General features: G+C 44.0%; 1 protein-coding gene across 2 annotated transcripts in view; it reads right to left on the bottom strand.

Annotated features, from left to right (window-relative positions):
* Positions 1–20,462, bottom strand: part of CNTNAP2 (contactin associated protein-like 2) — a 2,310,676-nt gene that overhangs the window by 152,772 nt on the left and 2,137,442 nt on the right. For both annotated transcript variants that reach the window (XM_011941411.1, XM_011941412.1), the window contains one exon: positions 9,960–10,053. In XM_011941411.1, the coding sequence (XP_011796801.1) occupies positions 9,960–10,053 (94 nt within the window). The remainder of the gene's footprint in view (positions 1–9,959; positions 10,054–20,462) is intronic.

Raw genomic sequence — 20,462 nt, 5'->3', positions numbered from 1 at the left:
CAATCTGATCACATTATTCTCCGGATTAAAAAACATCCTTCCTTGACTTCCTTTCACCCCTAAGATAACATTAAAACCTTAACATGGCTTATAAATAAATCCGTAATATGGTAGATGCTGTCAGTGCTCGGCATTCACCTCAGTCCTGCTGCAGGAAGCACCGACTGCGATTTCCTGTCATCTGCACTTTCCTCTGGCCTCAGCAGCGTGTTGGGTGCAAACACGGGACAAGCCAGAAGTGCTGGGGAGTTAGTACCGCAGGAAGCAGCCCTCATCTCTGCAGGACGGGAGGAGGTGGTGAGATGCCCTGGCTTCCTCCTGCCTCGGTTGGGACACTCGGAGGCACGTCTCGCACTGCCTTCCAGAGTGCCCCGGTGGGATTACATTCCAGGTGTCCACCTTGGTGAGTGGCTTGACAATGCTCCACCCCTTTCCCGGTTTCATGTCTCTACTTTCGGGCTTGTTTTATGGGATTGTCTCCCAGGTAAACTTCTTATATTCAAATAGAATTCTCCAGGGTTTCTCCTGGGAGAACACAACAAGATAGGTGATCGTACAATTTATCAACCTGCACAGTCCTATTTTTAGAGTAAAAGTGGGCACTGCGAGTAACGTACACTTGTCCTGGCAGGAGTAGCTTGGGTCTGTCCCAGGCAAAGCAGGACATGTGGCCCTGCTGGTAAAGCCGCCTTTGATTTGAATCCTGTTTACACTGCGGCATTTTTATCACACGCACTTTCACATCCTACTTTCCACTCTTCTGAATGCAACTTGCTGTGGTTCCTCAAATTTCCCCCATAGCACATTGCGTTTCCAAAGATGTCACAACTGTAACTCCCATGGCATGTTTCTTTGCAATGTAACCTGGCTACGATGCCACCAAGAGGTAGGGTCTGCTTCCTCTCTCTTGGAACATGGGCTGGAACCCAGATTTTGGTCAATAGCATGTGGCAAGAATGGTGGCTCTTAGAGACCTCCACTTTCTATGTTTGCTGTTTGGAAAGCTCCTTCCTGGAGCCCAGCCACCATGCCGCGAGGTAGCCCAAGCAGCCATGATTTGGAACCCTTGCGGGAGAACTGAGCCCCTGGCTTGCAGCCCCAGAGAGCTCCTGTGCAGCCAGCACTTGCTGCCAGCCACGTGAGTGAGGCTATTTTGGGCTATCCAGTCATTCTTACACCTCGCCCGGAGTCATGAAGTAGAACCACCACCCTGCCAATCCACAGAATTGCCAGAAATAATGAACTACTCTTTTGAGCCACACAGTTTTGGGTGGACTGCTGGGTAGAGTGGAGAACTGACCTCCTCCGCCCTTATAGTTTCTACTTCAGTCCACTGGTTTACCCAGATCATTCTAACTCATCATTAGGGACCCAGCTTCTGTGTTACTTCCTCTAGTATGCCTTCCCCCACTCCTGGACTAGCTCAAGTGCCCTCCCTACTCGCTCCCAAAGAATTCTATACTTCTTTCCATGTATCTCACCCTCTTGTCTTTTTACTTCTAATTGCCTTTCCATTACCTTCTTTTCCAGAAACTTAAGCTCTAAAAATGTGACCCAGTGCATATTGATACATTGTATGATCACCTATCTTGTTTTGGGTTCTCCCAAGAGAAACCTCTGAGAACTGGATTTGAATATAGAAAGTTTCCAAAGGCAGAAACTGTGCCTGTCTTAGACCCTAATGATGTTCCAGGGACTTATACAATGCCTGGCATTTGACATATGGTGAGTATACATTTGCTGATTACGGCGAAGTAAAAAAACTAGTATTTATTACACACATACTTTGTGGCAGAGACTGTGCTACTTGTTAAACATGTATTATTTTGCTGAATCCTGTGACATACAGACCATTACTATTCCTATTTTACACATGAGAAAACAAACACACACAAAGTTAACTAACCTGACAAAGTCATACAATTGGCAAATGGTAGAGTAAGAGATTGTATTAAGTTGTTCTTGCACTGCTATCAAGAAATACCTGGGGCTGGGTAATTTATAAGGAAAGAGGTGTATTTGGCTCACAGTTCTGAAGGCTTTATAGGAGGCATAGTGCTGGCATCTGTTTCTGGGGAGGCCTCAGAAAGCTTACGATCATGGCAGAAGGTGAAGGTGGAGCAGGCAGGGTACATGGCGAAAGCAGGATCCAGAGAAACAGTGTTGGGTGGGGGAGGTGCTACACACTTAAACACCCAGGTCTTGTGTGAACTCAGAGTGAGAGCTCACTTATCACCACGGAGATGGCCCAAGCCATTCATGAGGGATCCACCCCCATGATCCAAACACCTCCCACCAGGCCCCACCTCCAACACTGGAGATTACATTTCAACATGAGATTTCGGTGGGGACAAACATCCAAACTATATCAGAGGTCAGACCCAAGGGTGAGAGAGCAAAGTCTGCCGTGAAGTCAGTCCTTATGCATCAGTCAGGACAGGCGAGGCTCTGGCACAGTAACAAATAGCCCTATAGTTTTGGTGGCTTAACAAAGCAAAGAGTTGTTTTTTTGAATCTCTTGCTATATGTTCATCACAAGTCAAGAGTTTTCTGTTCACTGTAGTCACAGAGGGACCCAGGCTTATGGAAACAATCACTGTCTTAGGCTTGTCAGTCATCGTGCCAAAGGGATAAAAGGACTCTAGAGGGTTTTGCGTGAGTGCTTAAATGTTCTAGCCTGGAAATCACACAAATCTTTTCCATTCATAACTCTGGCCAGAAATAGTCTGTGAGCAGCATGCTTATCACAGTGTACTATTTCACCAACAAATGAAGATCTAAGTATGTCATTTCCTTCTGTGTGAAGAGGCTTTGCCAGAGTTCTAGAAAGTTTTAGAAAGCCCTAGAAAAAGAATTTTTTAATCAATAAAAAGTCATGTAGGATCATGATATTCACAATTTAGATTATAATAGAAATAATATAGTGGCTACTAGGAGGCTCATCTTCTATTGGAGTTGCTTTGGATAATGGTAGTTTGGGAAATATGAGGATCTGAGACCAATATGACTTACAAACTCTAGTCAGTTCAAATGGAGAGAAGTTCACTTTATTTTTAACCACCCAAGACATTGCCACTGACAACCAGTAATGGTCAGAAAGCAACAATGACACTGCATTAGTATTCAGTTTCTTTCTAAGCACAGCTTCTCAAGTTTACACAGAGAAGCTACTGTCTTTTTATTACAGAATATATCTACTTCATTATGGTTTTATATTACTCTGATTTAAAAAATGACAGAAATAGTTAATTTGAAGAACAATTAATTAAAGAGGGCTCAGAAATAAAATTAAAATGCATACTGCCATCTTGGAAACAGAGGTTGTCTATGTAATTACACAATTCAGAGTGATGTGGTGATCACTGTACATTGATATTCTTCTAAATTCATGTCTATCATCATGCATCATGACAGTGTTTTATGTCAAGGAATCTAAATGTTATCCTCCTAGTGCCAATGGAACAGGATACCCTGCTCTACTATAATATTGCATTTCCACCTTTTTAATTAAGAAAATTAGTCCCACCAATCTTAAAGTTTCAAAGGTTATTTAGGCTATATCTAATCTGGTTTTACTCAATCCAGACAACTCCTTAATATAGAGGGCACATTTCTGTTTAGCCTTTGTTGAACATTCTCAGTAATAGAGAGTTCATTACCTCCAAGTAGAGGCCACTCACTTTTGAAAAGCTCTAATTGCTAGGAAATTCTTTCTTATATGGAGCTGAGATTTTTCTCTTCATATCTTCTGCTTTTGGTCCATATCTTCTGCTTTTGCTTCATATCTTCTGCTTACTCAGTCTTGCTGACTAAGCCTCAACTAAGTCTAATCCACCCTGCATGTGCCAGTTACCAAAGACGGAAAATTGATTCTCCTGTCTCTCAAATAATATATTTTTCTGACCAGACATTCCCAGGTCTTCTGACATTTCCTTTACGGGTCTTGTGTCTATCTGGTTTTCTCCTCAGTTGACTAATATCCTTGCTCTGGACATGATTCTCACACTAATGTGGTTCAGAATCATGTTCATTTAAGAATCCATCACCATGGAACATTGTTTGTACCAGACTTTCCATCAAACCAATTTCCTAAGTTTTTTCATGATGCCGGGGGTCTCCCAACTTCTACTTAAGTGATTGTGTATATTTTTTGATCTAAGTGCAGCAATTAAGTTTATTTCTATTACATTTCATCTTATTATTTTTATCCCATCTTTCTAGCCTGTCAATATGGCTTTGAAATAATCCGTCATATTAAACCATCCCTCTCAGCTTCGTAACATTTGCAAACTTAATAAACATGCTATTTGTGTCTTTCTCCAAGGCATTAAGAGATGTTGAAAACAACATGAGCAAACAGAACACCCCACTTTCAGTTTCAAGTTATATTTTTCTTTCTTGAAGATTTCTTGAGAGATTATTAAATGTATTGCTGAAAGATAAAGGCTATGACATCACTTGGCCGATAAAAGTTGGATGGATATGAGGGATAAAAGATGGACATAAATAGGTCTAGTGAGATTTCTCCTTTGTGAACCTTTGCTGATTGCTAATGATTCTGAATTCCTTCTAGAAGCATTCAGAATTATGTAAGAATTCATTCTAAAAGTTTGCTGTTGGTTGGCAGTGATCACACCACTATTTCCTGAATATATATCCTCCATCCCCTTTATAAAGATCACTCTTTTCCTTGATTAGGTAGCCTTTCTTTTATCCTTTTTATGTGTCCCTTTTTGAGCAGTGCTAATCAAAGAGCTCAGTGTGAAGTCATCTTAGGTATTTAGAGCCATCTTCTCATTCTTTTATAGAATCAGTTTCAGAGTAGCAGTTTCTGAGTAGCAGAAACTGATCCTATAAAAGTAAAGCAACAACTTTGGAGCATGAAACTCCAGGGGGTTTCAAAACCTGGCCGGAGTACGTATAAGTTGCAAGTTCAATACTGTATGTCTGCATAGATGGATTTTTACACAGCTGGGGAATGCAAATGGGTTGTCTTTCGCTGCAGTATATGTTTTCAAGAGACATTTAAGCATCTTCCTCCTCAGTCCTGCCCTATGAAATGATCAAATATTAAAGGAGTATTGGCTTGAAGGAGTGGCCAATGGTTAGTTTCTCATGCACCTACATGTCTTTTTGGGGTCTTCACTGTGACTCCTTTAATTTTAACAGAATTTTAGTTTCAGAGTAGCAAGGACTTTGTCCTTGCTTCCTCACCATTCTGAAAGATGCAGGTGTTATCAGGAAGCAAAGCATACGTCTTGGGTCACAAATCACACTTTTCAAATCTCAGCGTCACCACTGACCAGCTGAGTACCTTGAAGCCAGTGGTTTTCAACTGCGTGGTAATTTTTTCCTCCTAGGGGACATTTAGCAATGTTAGAAGACATTTTTGGTAGTCACAGCTTGGGATACTAATTCTATCTAGTGGGTAAAGGTCAGGGAGGATGCTAAACATTCTGAAATGCATAAGACAGCCCCATAATAGAGAATTTTCTGACCCAAAATATGAATAGTTCTGCTGTTAGGAAACCCTACTTTAAGAAAAAAACTTAATCATTTCGAGCTTTAGTTCCTTCTTCTATACCACGAAGGTAACAATGACCTGTGGTGGTATGAAAAACGCACACAGTACTGTACTTACAGCATATAACATAATAACTGGCATGTCGCCAGCATAAAAAATGGTAATTGTTTATGTATTAGGCATTGTGTTGTATATGTCTTAAGACATTATTAGCTTAATATTAAAAGAGTAGTCCAATTACTCCACAAGTATTTTTTGAGCCCTTTCTGTATACTAGGCACTGATCAGTCTGCTGCAAATAGATTAGTTTCAAAAAAAAAAGTCTTTGCCCAACAATCTCTGCCCTCAGGGAGCTAACAACCTGCAAGTAGGCATTTGTGTTCCCCGTTTTGCCACTGAGAGAACCCAGGCTCTGAGAGGTTCAACTAAGAAAGCAACATGGTCAAGATTTCAATGCTAACAGAGGTAGAACTGGATTTCAGTCTAACCAGCTCTGCCTGATGCTATAGCCCATGTTCTTTCTACCCCATGATTGTCAGCTGCCTACTTTTAGCCTGTGAGACGTGTGAGGATTGCAGCTCTCACCTCTGTGCTCATCTTACCGATTCTGTTAGGATGATCATCCATAACCTTTCACCCTGCAGTATACGTCTACAATGACATTCTGTTATTCTTTTTTTATATTTCATTTTTTTGAGATGGAATCTTGCTCTGTTGCCTAGGCTGGAGTGCAGTGGCACAATCTCGGCTCACTGCAAGCTCTGCCTCCGGATTCATGCCATTCTCCTGCCTCAGCCTCCCGAGTAGCTGGGACTACAGGCGCCCGCCACCACGCCCAGTTAATTTTTTTGTATTTTTAGTAGAGACGGGGTTTCACCACGTTAGCCAGGATGGTCTCGATCTCCTGACCTCGTGATCCGCCTGCCTCAGCCTCCCAAAGTGCTGGGATTACAGGCTTGAGTCACCGCGCCCAGCCTACAATGATATTCTTTCTGTTTTGTTCCCCTTTTACTCTTTATTAATTCAACAAATATTTACTGAGCACTTGCTCCTTGTTAGTATATGGTGGAACTAGGAGATGCTATCTTGGTCTGCAGGGAGGTCATGGCTTGTAGGGATGAGACCAAGGACCCATGACTGGAGCCCTAACTATTCACATGCATGACACCATTTCCATCTTGGAATTGTGGACCTCCTTACAGGTGTTTATGTGTATTTTCTGTAACTCGCTGCCACATGCACAGTTACCTAGTTTGTGTATGCAGCAACATTTTTCTTGGGTGTACAAAAGATTCAGGGTGTAACCTTCATATATCTGAGGCTCATGGTACACTTTTAGCTTTGCACAGATTGACGTCACAGTACGTTCTTAGTTGTAGAAAATGTGGTCTTTATGATGTTATTTGTTCATGACCTTGAAGGTCCATGCCATACAGTATATTGTAATTGTGCTGAAATGTGAATCTAGTTACACGACCTGAAAAACAGAGGAACCAGAGAATATTACTCATAGTGACAGAACCTAGAAATCATCCAACATTCCCATCAAAATTTGACTTTGTAGGTTCCACAAAGTAATAAAAAGCCTATTTTTTTCCAGGTGTGTTTATAGCCGATGTTACTTTAGGAATATGATAGTGTAGTATCTTTAGGAACATCACTGTATCATAGCGTGGAGTTTGTTTTGATGGAATCGTATGGTTCTGAAGGAGCACTTAACATTTTAAAGCATTCTTGACTGAACCGTGGGAGTACCTCTGGTGGAAAGCAGGTACTCACCAAAATCTCAGATGCATGACTTATGAATACCAAGGCCCTACTCCACTAAACAGCCACTTTTTGTTGCTAACTGATGGCATCACTCAACTTTCAAATACATCCCTCTGCTGGAGCTTGACTATGAATTTTGTTTGTTTGATGTACTTAAGAGTCTGGACTCTCTTCAGAGAGACCTCACTTCCAAACTCTACTTTGCCAATATTAGTTGAGTAACTTTTGTCAAACTGACCTTCTTCTGCTTCAGTTTTCTCACCTACAAAATGAGGTTCATAATCAGGGATCTCATTTCATTGGATTGTTGTGACGTTAGTTTCTTATGTTTACACATGTAACATGTAATGTCACAAAGTCTCTTCTTGTTCACAGATGATAAAAGTGGTGATAAGATCTGTAAAAATCCAGCAACTATAGAAAATGCTGGAGAAAATTTGGATAAAGACATCAGGGTGAGGTAATCCAAAGCTAGATCTGAGACTGTGTCTGAGTGTTGTTTTCAGGATGTAAAGAATTAAGCAGAAGCTGTTTAATTATCTTTCATATTGTACAATATCTAAGGCCCAATGATCAATATATCTTAGTTCTCATTTGTTTTCCAGTTCCGCCCTTTGATTTATCACTTGCCACTCCCCACTGTATTGTTCACCGAGTGTGTGGTCTTGGGCTTCATGCACACGCCTGCTTTCCCCGTCTTCTGGAAGCCTCTGTCACCAACCGGACTGGTGTGTTTCTGGTTCTAAACCCAGGAATCCTTTTTGTTCTTGACCACTTTCTGGCACAAGATATAGACTTTATCCCTCAACTGGTCAACCTCAGCACTTACCACCTGCCCAAGTAGTCCTCTCTGTCTTTCTCTTTGCATTCTAGATTAACTGCCACAGGGATCACAGCACAGTGAAGAGCTCCCTTGGTATCTGATTGCCTGAGTTCAAATTTTTATTCTGCCACTGATTAGCCAGGTGGCCAGGTTATTTAATCTCTTCATGGTTCTGTTTTCTCATCTAACAAGTGGAGATCATAATCTCAACTACTTCATACAATTGTGATGAAGATTGAATGGGCTAATATCTATAAAGTGCTTAAAATGGAGCTTGGCCTACAGTAAATCTCACATAAGTGCACAACATTATTATTGTTATAATTATTATTATTTTTATTGAGACAGAGTCTCGCTCTGTCACCCAGGCTGGGGTGCAGTGGCATGATCTCGGCTCATTGCAACCTCTGCCTTCTGAGTTCAAGCTATTTTTCTGCCTCAGCCTCCCAAGTAGCTGGGACTACAGGTGCCCGCCCCCATGCCTGGCTAATTTTTTGTATTTTTAGTAGAGAGAGGGTTTCACCACATTAGCCAGGATGGTCTCGATCTCCTGACCTTGTGATCCGCCCGCCTCCACCTCCTAAAGTGCTGGGATTACAGGCATGAGCCACCACGCCCAGTCTATTATTTTTATTATAGGTTCAGTCTCCTGCTTGCTCCTTATTTTGTGACCCCTGCCCCATGTTTTTAGGTGAGTATTTTTACCATTAATGCTATTCTGATCACTTCTACCCACTGGCTGCCGAGTGACCTCCCTCCCACCTGTACATCACCACCATCTTACTGTTTTCATTGTGGTTCACAGTACACAGCCTCATATTAACAAAATGCATTGACTTCACATTACATATATAAAAATACGTCACCAATCATATCGATATTTTAAAAATGGAGGGTGTAACCTTCACGTATCTGTGGCCCATGGTACATTTTTAGCTTTGCACAGTGCTAATCTCCTCTAGTGAAGAGAAGGACACGGAGACTCTGGGATTCACAATCGCACGGGGGGAAGGGTGTTCTGTCACACTGTTACATTCCTTACTGGCTTTCTCATCTGCATATGATATCAAGGCACTTTCTTACGAGAGGAAGATAGAATCATGTTGATACGCTTTGACAAAAGAAACGTTAAGTTACATATTGCTAGTAGGTAGAGGTTTGTAATAAACCAAATTCTACATAGAGAAGCTTGGAGCAGACTTGCCTTCACTTGGGTTGTAGTTTATGCCATGCGCCAAACAACACTGGTTCCATTACTATCATTGATTTAGAAGCCCCCATGACCAATCACAATTTCTTTCTTTTTTTTTGAGACGGAGTCTCGCTCTGTTGCCCAGGCTGGAGTGCAGTAGTGCAATCTTGACTCACTACAACCTCCACCTCCACGGTTCAAGCGATTCTCCTGCCTCAGCCTCCTAAGTAGCTGGGATTACATGTGCCCGCCACCACGCATGGCTAAGTTTTGTATTTTCAATAGAGATAGGGTTTTGCCATGTTGGCCAGGCTGGTCTCGAACTCCTGACCTCAAGTGATCCGCCCACCTTACCCTCCCAAAGTGCTGGGATTACAGGCGTGACCCGCCATGCCCAGCCTAATCACAACACATTTCAAAGGTGAATTAGCTTTAGAATGAGTTACATGAGCAATTTCCCCCAAAGATGATTTGCTGACGCTTCTCTTGTGCAACACCGAGAACAACCATGTAACTTTCCTGTACAGAGAAGATATTCATGACTGGCCCCAGTGAGAGAAATTTACCTGATAGTTTTAAAATCCAAATTCATGTTACCCAAACAAATGTGTTCTTCACACACATTTCTACCGAATGAACCACATTCTTACCTATAACTTTTCCCAGAAAGAGCGACTTGGGAGAATTGAAGAGGGTGTCGGAGGAACTTGGCAGATGGTAACTCACAGATGGATAATGATCGAGCTGCAGGAAGAAAACAAGAGACACTTTTAGAAAGACGTCACTACCCTGTGTGGAACCAAATCTTCCCTGTGGGGATGACGTCACTCTTTGAACCCTGGTTTTCTGATATCTTCTTTCATCAGCACTGACTCTAAAACACCAGCCCGAGAAAATGGAAACCCATCTCTTCCTTTGCTGGGGTTCTTTGAAAAAATTTGAGCATGGTAAGTGAAGATCCTTATGAACAGCTTTCCAGGTGATGTACATTTTCTGTGGATGATTTACCTACAGGATTAAGATCCAGGCTCATTTTAATGGAGTAAAATCTGCTTGACCCAATCTCCAGTGCCTCTGATACAGAATATGCCACATCTACAGCAATGAAGTTTTGCGGAAGCATTTTATTTTGTGATACGATCTTACACACACACACACACACACACACACACACACACACACACACACACTCAAATGCTGAGGGTCAAGTAGGGTAAACAGTCATGGTTTTCTCACTTATCCCAATGAGAATGATTTCTCCTGCCACAGGCAGGGGTGGTTGGGTGAGTTGGCAGCAGAGGGAGAGAGAAATGCAGCTGTTGGGAAGAGTGCACAGTGACCATGGGAGCAACGCATATTTCTGATTCTGCTGCTCGTGGACAAAGTGCCAATGGTGGTGTCAGAATCGTTGGCCTTGTCCTTTGTGTCCCTATGTGACTTCTCCTGCCTCATATTTTCAGCTGTCTTTTTACCACCCATATAGTCTAGGTGTGTTTCTCCAACCGTGAGCTCTTAAGAGCCTTCTGGGCCTTTCTTTGTGCCCACCTGTGGAAAACTTTCTTTTGTAAGAATTCCTTTTTCTGAAGTGAGATTAATACGTGCTGAGGTCAGCATGACGAGAGGTGTGGCTTATGAGAAAACAAAGCATTGCTCTCCGACATGGGCATTCCCAAAGGGACCACGTCAATTGTGTAGAGGAAGGAGACAGAACAAGCAGTAACTTGTTGAAGGCAGCAGCACAGACTCAGAAGCAGATACGCTCCTGAGTCCTTGCTCAAACTCGGCCTGATTAGGCAAAAAGCTGTCCTTCAGATGAGCAAAGACACTAGAAGCTAGCTGTGCTCTTGGGAGGAAGGAGAGAGTGGCAGGGAAGAAAGAGGGCAGGCAAGTGATCCAATCTCATCACCACATTGAGAACCGCTACTACAATGAATAACCATTCATTATTGACTGTCTGCAGCAGAATCTTGAAACCGCTTCCTAGAAACTTAGAGATCATTGCACAGTCAGGGTTAAGAGTCAAAGGGTCATCACATCTCAAGAATATTTTAGATTTTTTGGCCCACAGAACAGTAGGTTTTTGTACATGAGTAGTATTGCCACAAAAATCCAAGTCACCCCCACCCCCAAAAACTATTAAAGCAAACGTTTGCATGCTTGGCTATCAGTTTGAAACGTTTTCTATAACATCAAATGCATCATTAACGAAACAAACCAGGTGTGGTGGCTCTTGCTTGTAATCCCAGCACTTTGGAAGGCTGAAGCGGGTGGATCTCTCAAGTCCAGGAGTACAAGATCGGCCTGTACAATATAGTGAGACCCTCATCTCTACCAACAATTTTAAGAAGTAGCCGGGTGTGGTGGTGTGTACTGGTAGTTCCAGCTACTCGAGAGGCAGAAGTGGGAGGGTATAGCTTGAGGCCAGGAGGTGAAGGCTGCAGTGAGCTGTGGTCATGCCACTGTGCTCCAGCATACGTGACAGAGTGAGACCCTGCCTCAAAGCAAACAAACAAAAACACTTATTCTGAAATATTTAAAATCTCATATAGTTTCTTTGGAGCAAAAGCTCTTCCGTTTCTGCTCTTAAATATTAACTAGCTGCTTTGGTGCCACCTGATGGCCCACATGGGTAACTGCCACCGCACTTCACTTTCTTTTAAGCGGTTAAATGCAAAATGCCATTGTTAACCAATAGCCTACCTGGCAATGCCTTAGGGGGCGGTGATCTCCCCCTAATACTACTAACAATTTAAAAACTAAATTTGTGGTCTGGGCAGTGGCTCACGCCTGTAATCCCAGCACTTTGGGAGGCTGAGGTGGGCGGATCATGAGGTCAAGAGATCGAGACCATCCTGGCCAACATGGTGAAACCCCGTCTCTACTAAAAATACAAAAATTAGCTGGGTGTGGTGGCGCTCTCCTATAGTTCCATCTACTCAGGAGACTGTGGCATGAGAATGGCTTGAACCCAGGAGGCGGAGGTTCCAGTGAGCTGAGATTGCACCACTGCACTCCAGCCTGGTGACAGAGCGAGACTCCGTCTCATAAACAAAACAAACAAAAAAACAGAAAAAACTAAATTTGTAACGAAGTTCTATTTTCTTAAAGAACTTTAAAAATGGATACAAATAATATATGTTCATTACAAGAAATATAGATTTGCAGAAAAAACTGCTGATAATAAATGCTAATTTCTAATGTATTTTCTTTCAACTTTTTAAATAAAAAAGGGATGGAACCCAAGTAACACATTGTTTTCTATATTTTTTAACTTGATATATTATGAATGTCTTTCTGTGTCAATATACAACAAAATTCTATTTTCTTAACTTTAAAAATGGATACAAGTAATATATGTTCATTATAGAAAAAATAATACAGATTTGAAGAAAAAAACTGCCAACTGATAATCAATGTTAACTTTTAATGTATATTCTTTCAACTTTTTAAGTAAAAAAAGATGGAACCCAACTAACACATATTATGTTTTGTATATTTTTTAACTTGACGATCTATTATGAATGTCTTCTGTCTCAATAAATATACAACAAAAATCATTTGTCATGGATGACTAGTATTTCATTCTATGGATACACAGTTTAAAAGATATATTAAATTTCCATGTTTGGGTTTTTATATTTCTGTGTCCTCAGGCCCAATACAGTGCTGGATACTTGGTGGGATCTTGATAATTGGCATTAACAGTTGTTAATGCAGCTCTTAAAGTCGTGAGCACCGAAGGGAAATCCGTCCTCAGGTGTGGTGTGACCCACACAGTGGAGGTACCTTCCTTTCCCTGAATTGTTTCTGCGGGTCCAGACCAGACGGACTTGGCTTTTTGGCAGCCATTTTATATTATCTTTGCTGAGCTATAGTAAAATAAAATTTCTGGTTGATCTCTATAAGTGTATTCTCTTCCTACGTCTGCGTGGTTGATGGCTTGAACCAAAATGCTAAATTTTACATTTATTTATATAAATTTCTTTCGTTTTATTTTATTTTTTATTTTTTTGAGACAGAGCCTTGCTCTGTCGCCCAGGCTGGAGTGCAGGGGCGCGATCTCGGCTCACTGCAAGCTCCGCCTCCCGGGTTCACGCCATTCTCCTGCCTCAGCCTCCCCAGTAGCTGGGACCACAGGCGCCCGCCGCCACGCCCGGCTAATTTTCTTTGTATATTTAGTAGAGACGGGGTTTCACTATGTTGGCCAGGATGGTCTCGAACTCCTGACCTTGTGTTCCGCCCGCCTCGGACTCCCAAAGTGTTGGGATTACAGGCGTGAGCCACCGCGCCCGGCCACTTTGATCTCTTTTGTTTTGTAACACAGTAATAGCCCACTCAGAGGTTTTTGATTGTTGATTCTGTCATCTTGCGTATCTGTGATCCCGCTTGGTTTTGACTTTTCTAAAAAACATAATGAACACTCCTAGCCTTAACTCATTGATGAAGTCATTAATTTCACAACAGTGAACAGGAACCTAAATGGGTCATGATGTACAGTTCTAATCCAAATTACCTGCTCAGTTAGGAAAATATGAGAAGTGACGAGGATATCCAGAAAGCCTTCAACATTCACAAAGATGAAGCTGCAGTGCCTGAGGAAATTCTCTAATAAAGGAGGGATGGAGGAAAGCATTCTCCGATCAGCCTCTGATCTTACCACGAGCGCGGCGTCCTCACGTCTTCTCTCTCGCCTACGCCTGCCTGCCTCGTGCCTAAGAAGGCGGGGTGTGGCCGGAAGAGATGGGTGGGATGGTGGGGTAGGTGGGTAAAGTGAAGAGGACCGTGAACGAAAAGCGGCTCTGCAGCTGACGGCGGATGCTTCGCCGAGTGTTACCACCAGGTGGTGCTGTCCCCCAGCCGAACATAATTCAGAACAGCCACATCGGATCAGGGCTCTCCAGGACCTGACCATGTGACACAAGGGCATTCTGCAACTTTGTCTGAATATGGAGAAATCGTGGACGGAATAATGCCTCCAAAAGATAACGTCCTAATTCTCAGGACCTGAGAGCGCGTCACTTTCCGTGGCAAGCGGGGCTTTGCAGATGTGATTAAGATAACAGGGGAATTCTGGATTCCCTGGGCGGGTCTCAGGTCCCCACAAGGGTCTTTATAGGAGGGAGGCAAGAGGGTCACAGTGGAGAGAAGATGTGACAACGGAAACAGAAGTTGGAGTGATGTGAGGAAGGGGCCGAGGAGCGCAGGAGACTCTTAGAAGCTGAAAAAGGCAAGGAAACAGATGCTCCTCTCAGAGCCTGCAGAAGGCACCAGCCTTTCCGATAGACTTCAGCTGTTTGCGCTGACTGCACTTCTGGCCTCTGGAACTGTGAGATAGTAAATGCATGTTGTTTTAAGTCCTTAAGTTTGTGGCGATTTGTTACAGCAACACTGGGAAACTAATACAAGAAATTTAGGAAAAAAAAAAAAGACCTTGTGCAACCCCAAACCAAAACATCTCTTTCTCCCGGCAATTTCTTCAATAACAGGGTTAGCGTTCTCCATTCTTCCTGCCTCCCAGATGAAATGCATTAAGAGGCCCAATAACTGAATTAGCCCTGCTTTTCTGAGAGCACCCAGTTGATAAGAGACACCTGCTTCTGTGAACCCTCCTCACCATAAGCCTGATTCCTAAAATAAACCCTTCCTGACTCTTAGAGCCACCCCGTCATTCTCTAAGGTATATGGGTTTCTTTGCGTCAATTATCAATCAACTTGTTGCTTCCTGGCTCCCAATGCACCCTTCAATATAAGCTCTATGATAAACAATGGAATTCCTTAAAGCATAGCGTGCTCTGGAGGGACACTGCAAGAGGAAGGGGCTTGCTGCAATTTCCAGCACAGGCTCGAGGAGGGGAATAGCAGAGGCTCTGCCCAGGGTGCAAGGACATGAGGTGAAGCCTGTCTGAGTCACAGGCCTGCAAGAGATCCCTCTGTGACCCTCGCGTCTCAGCCGTGGCAACCTGTCCACAGACCTCTGGACGTGTGTCTGAGCCGCCCTGGTAGCCCCCCACTCACACCCCCACCGCTGTTGCCATTGCCTGCTCCCCTACCTGCACTCCAGAAGGCAGCCAGCCTGTTGCTCCCCTAGCCAATCCAGACCAGCTCCAGCTTGGCCAAGCAGGCGGAGTCTCTGCTCTCTGCCAGGCAGAGACACCTTCTCCAGCAGGGTCCTGAAGGGCTTCAGAACGTGCCATCTCCAGATATGCTGGCTTGGGATAGGGACAATTTTGAGCTAAAGGCAGTTAAAAAACAACTGATGCGGCTGGGTGCAGTGGCTCATGCCTATAATCCCAGCACTTTGGGAGGCCAAAGTGGGTGGATCACCTGAGGTCAGGAGTTCGAGCCAGCTTGGCCAACATGGTGAAACCCTGTCTCTACTAAAATACAAAAATTAGCCGGGTATGGTGGCGCACACCTGTGGTCCCAGCTACTTGGGGGGCTGAGGCAGGAGAATGGCTTCAACACGGGAGGCGGAGCTTGCAGTGAGCCGAGATGGTGCCACTGCACTCCTGCCTGGGTGAGAGAGTGAGACTCCGCCTCAAAAAAAAGAAAACGAAAGAAAGAAAGGAAAGAAAGGAAAGAAAGAAAGAAAGGCAAAGCAACAGATGCACAAAGGACACTCTGACCTCGCCTTTTCTTCCTGAAAGCAGGAGATGAAACTTTCATATGGAAGATGCCCTCCCTCTACCAGGAAGAACAGAACATTCTTCTCTCCAGAGGCGGGGAGTTGAGGCCAAGAGAAATCGGTACAAACAAAAAGTGTTTTGACAGTTAAAAAGCTCTTGTTAAAATAACCGTTGTCTTTAGTCTCTCCATATATTTAGTTACTTTTTCACAATTACTACTTTTTGTTCAACTCATTGCATAAGCGCTTAGGCCTGGCTGCTTTTGGATCTTGGTGTTCCTGCAAAGATCCTCACGTGCCTGTAAACATCGGCTTGCGTTTCCTCTGTTAATCTCTCCTACCTCAACTTAACTGTCAGGCCCAGCTGGAGACTGTCAGAGGAGACAGGAGCAGCTTTGCCTCCACTACGGTCAGACACCCACTGAGGTTGTCCCTTCCTGGACGGGCTCCCTCAGCCCTAGGGGGCCTCTAGGAAACTCTACCGGGGTTTCCTTACATCTTAGAGCTGCTGTTGGCCATAGTTAATGCTTCTGGTTTTCACCCCATTTTAACCGACTATGGTTTCCAGCTCCTGTTTCACTCAGACTGCTAAGCCCTCGCTGCAACAAGGGATAAACCCAACTTTGTCTGACTGCAGATATAGTTCTGGTCTTGGCTGGTGGGATTCAATAGCAGGAAAAAGGAGGAAACATGTATTGAGCAGCTGTTGTGTACAAGGCTTTGTGCTGGGCTTTTAATATGTATTTTATTTTATAGATATTAGATAGGTATGATCTTGCATCTTTGATATTATGAAGTGTCCAGTCATGGCTGGGCATGGTGGCTCACACCTGTAGTCCCAGCACTTTGGGAGGCTGAGGCGGGTAGATCATGAGGTCAGGAGTTCGAGATCATCCTGGCTATACGGTGAAACCCTGTCTCTACTAAAAAATAAATACAAAAAATTAGCTGGGTGTGGTAGCAGGCACCTGTAATGCCAGCTACTTGGGAGGCTGAGGCAGGAGAATGGCGTGAACCTGGGAGGAGAAGCTTGAAGTGAGCCAAGATCCAGCCTGGGCGACAGAGCGAGACTCCGTCTCAAAAAAAAGAAAAAAAAAGTGTCCAGTCACAGAGTAAGTACCAAGGCTGACACTCTGGCTCCAGAGACAAAACGGTGAGCTGCAGGCCACAGCCTCCTGTACTAGCCTAGTCACCTCAATTAGGAGAGGGAGAAGGTCAGCTACATTTAAAGTATTTACATTTAAAAGAGAAAATGCATTAAATCAGATATAGCGAGAAAAGCTCAACCTGAGAAGCCTAAGGAAATGACATATTATATGATTTCACTCGTATTGCCAGGTGGCCACCTCTTTTCAAATGAACCCTGGTGCATTTGCCACGGTTAAGTGTAATAATTTCAAGGTAATTTCTTTGGGGTCCAAGTGAGCTATTTTGTAGAAATGTATTTTGCTGTACATTTAGCTGGTGGTCATTTCACTGGCAGTTAAGAGGCGATAAGAGATTGTGTAATAGAGGCTCATTAAAATTAAAGACTGTGACTCCATGTGCCCCAGGACAACCTTGAGGGAACACTAATTTGTTCAACATTTACCATTAAGCCATTAGAAGCATACTGATTCGGGCAGGACCTTGTGTCTTACACGTGGAGCTGAAAGCTTTAATGTCTATTCAGGTATTATTGTGCAATTTCCATTCATTTCCATTTTTAAGCCACAGTTTGCATTGGCAGAGTTTGAAGGGATTTAATCAGCCACTTATGCTTTGGGGATGCAGTGGGAAAGCTAAAGAAGAAATACCTAAACGGTGTGGGTTCTCCTGGACCAGTGGAGGGGCTGGGCCTCCTCCTGAGATGGACACGATTTCAAGGCTGACCCTGCTTTTTCCGTGACCTAGACAAAGGCCTAGGATTTCTTGTGTTTTTCCTAATCCTTAATTTTGGGGAATACTTGGAAATAGCTCGGCGATATTGAATTTAGAATATATCATCTTTTTTCTTCAAAATACCATTTTATTACCAATAAAGTGATTATGGAGAGATTGGCTTAGGTGTATGATTAAGGAGTTTCTTTCTTTTTTTGAGATAGAGTCTTGTTCTGTCAGTCAGGCTGGAGTGCAGTGGCGCGGTCACAGCTCACTGCGGACCACCTCTCAGGCTCAAGTGATCCTTCCACCTTAGCCTCCTGAGTAGCTGCAACCACAGGTGCATACCACCATGCCTGGCTTTTTTTTTTTTTTTTTTTGAGATGGAGTCTGGCTCTGTGGCCCAAGCTGGAGTGCAGTAGGGTGGCTCACTGCAAGCTCCGCCTCCCAGGTTCACGCCATTCTCCTGCCTCAGGCTCCCGAGTAGCTGGGACTACAGACACCCGCCACCATGCCCGGCTAATTTTTTGTATTTTTTAGTAGAGACGGGGTTTCACCATGTTAGCCAGGATGGTCTCGATCTCCTGACCTCGTGATCCACCCGCCTTGGCCTCCCAAAGTGCTGGGATTACAGGCGTGAGCCACCGCAACTGGCCTTTTTTTTTTTTTTTTAAAGATGGAGTTTTGCTCTTGTTGCCCAAGCTGGAGTGCAATGGTGCGATCTCGGCTCACTGCAACCTCTGCCTCCCAGTTCCTGGTTCAAGCAGTTCTCCTGCCTCAGTCTCCCAAGTAGCTGGGATTATAGGCACATGCCACCATGCCCAGATAATTTTTGTATTTTTCGTAGAAATAGGGTTTCACCATGTTGGCCAGGCTGGTCTTGAACTCCTGACCTCGTGATCTGCCTGCCTCAGCCTCCTAAAGTGCTGGGATTACAGGTGTGAGCCACCGCACCTGGCTGCCTGGCTAATTTTTAAAATTATTTTTAGTAGAGATGGGGTCTCACTATGTTGTCCAGGCTTGTCTCAAATTCCTGGGCTCAAGTGATCCTGCCCCCTCAACCTCCCAACATCCTGGTATTGTAGGCCACCACGCCCAGCCTAGAACATATCATCTGATAAATGTTTTCTTTACTCCAAGTTGAAGCCCAAGGCTGAAGATAAGAAGAGGCTGATGCAGACAGACTTTACGTAGGAGAAACAATTATCAGCTCAACTTGCACCCCTTATCTGTGTCTACCCGTCCTCTAAACCAGAAATTCCCACAGACCTCAAAGAAGAGAGGGTTTGAAGAGTGGAAACCATATCTTCCTCCCCATCAGAATCTCCATTCTATGAAGGGTGTGCACAAGCCTAGGGTCATTTGCAATTGAAAATACAAAAGAGCAGGCCTTGACCCCAGTATCAAGGATACGTTCATCTAAATGTTTTCTGCCTCTTCCTAACCCTAGAATCACTTTTTTCCTGACAATGGAGAGGACATGGAGCAAATGTAGATGTGTGGGAGAGAAAGAAATAGGGTTAGGTGTGGCTCTCCCACTAGTCCAGGGTTGCAGCTCTGTTCCTGATCCTCCCTTGGTGAGACTGTAACCCTGTGGGTTCAAGGACGCTGCCTCAGTTACCACTCCTGCCCCAGCAGCCTGGCATAACACATGCTTGTTAAACACTGATCAGCGGGGTTCAGCAGGTGGAGTGGAAGTACACCTGGTTGTCAGAGCCCTGTGGCTAACACCTCACCTCTGGACTTTCAGCTATTTCTCTCTGTAGTGTTATCTAATAAACCTTCCAGCTAATTTATGATCCACATGAAAAGGGCCTGTGACATGCAAGGTGCTCATTTAACATGTGTTAAGTGGGTCAGCACTGACTGAGCCATGTTGGTGTATGTATCTGTATGTAAATCTGTCCGTGTGTGTGTGTGTGTGTGTGTGTGTGTGTGTGTGTATGTTTAAGGTATGGATTCCTAGCTTTTACTTCCAATAGAACTTCTGTTTGTAGAGGGAGGAATCTCTGTGAATGACTCAGTGGACTGAAGCCCTCATAGCGTTTTATGGCCATCGGGTTTGAGTGAGTGAGCTTGGCTCTATACTCACAGACTGCATCGATGGGGAGACTGACTGATCGTTAATCTGGGACTCCAAATGTTTATGCAAGAGACACTTGTCCCTGCTCTGAGAGTCTTGATTTCAGTGCAACTTGTTCTTGGGACCACATTGCTGAGAACCACAAACCCACCAGGGTGAGGGTCAGCAGGGTAAGGGTCAGCCCCCTCCCAGCCTACATTGCCAAGCCCTGCGGCCATTCCTCCAATCCCAAGAACAGCAATGGGTGCAGATGAGAGGACATCATTTGGGAGGCTGACCCATGTAGAGGTCACGTTGTCTACCTTAATTTGTTTTTGGTTGAGCTACTCATCAATCCTGCTGACTTATAGAGATACTTAAGAAGAAGAAAGAGGCCAAGAAACACTCTCCCCTAACAGAATTCTGGAATAAACGAGCAACAGCCATGCTTTTGTCACTGGGTTAGCGATGCATGCCGGTCCTGGAGGTGCCTGGTGTGTTTCATGGCAGATGCCTTTATGAAGGGAAAGTTAACTGAATCCTGCAGGTAACTGCAGTTGGATAAGTCAGGGAGCCTTTGCCTCTTTGGGAGAGATTAAATGGCCC

This window comes from Colobus angolensis, unplaced genomic scaffold, assembly GCF_000951035.1.
Source record: "Colobus angolensis palliatus isolate OR3802 unplaced genomic scaffold, Cang.pa_1.0 Scaffold2, whole genome shotgun sequence".
NCBI lineage: Eukaryota > Metazoa > Chordata > Mammalia > Primates > Cercopithecidae > Colobus > Colobus angolensis.
Note: the sequence above shows the minus strand (reverse complement) of the source record. Positions and strands in the feature narration are given on the sequence as shown.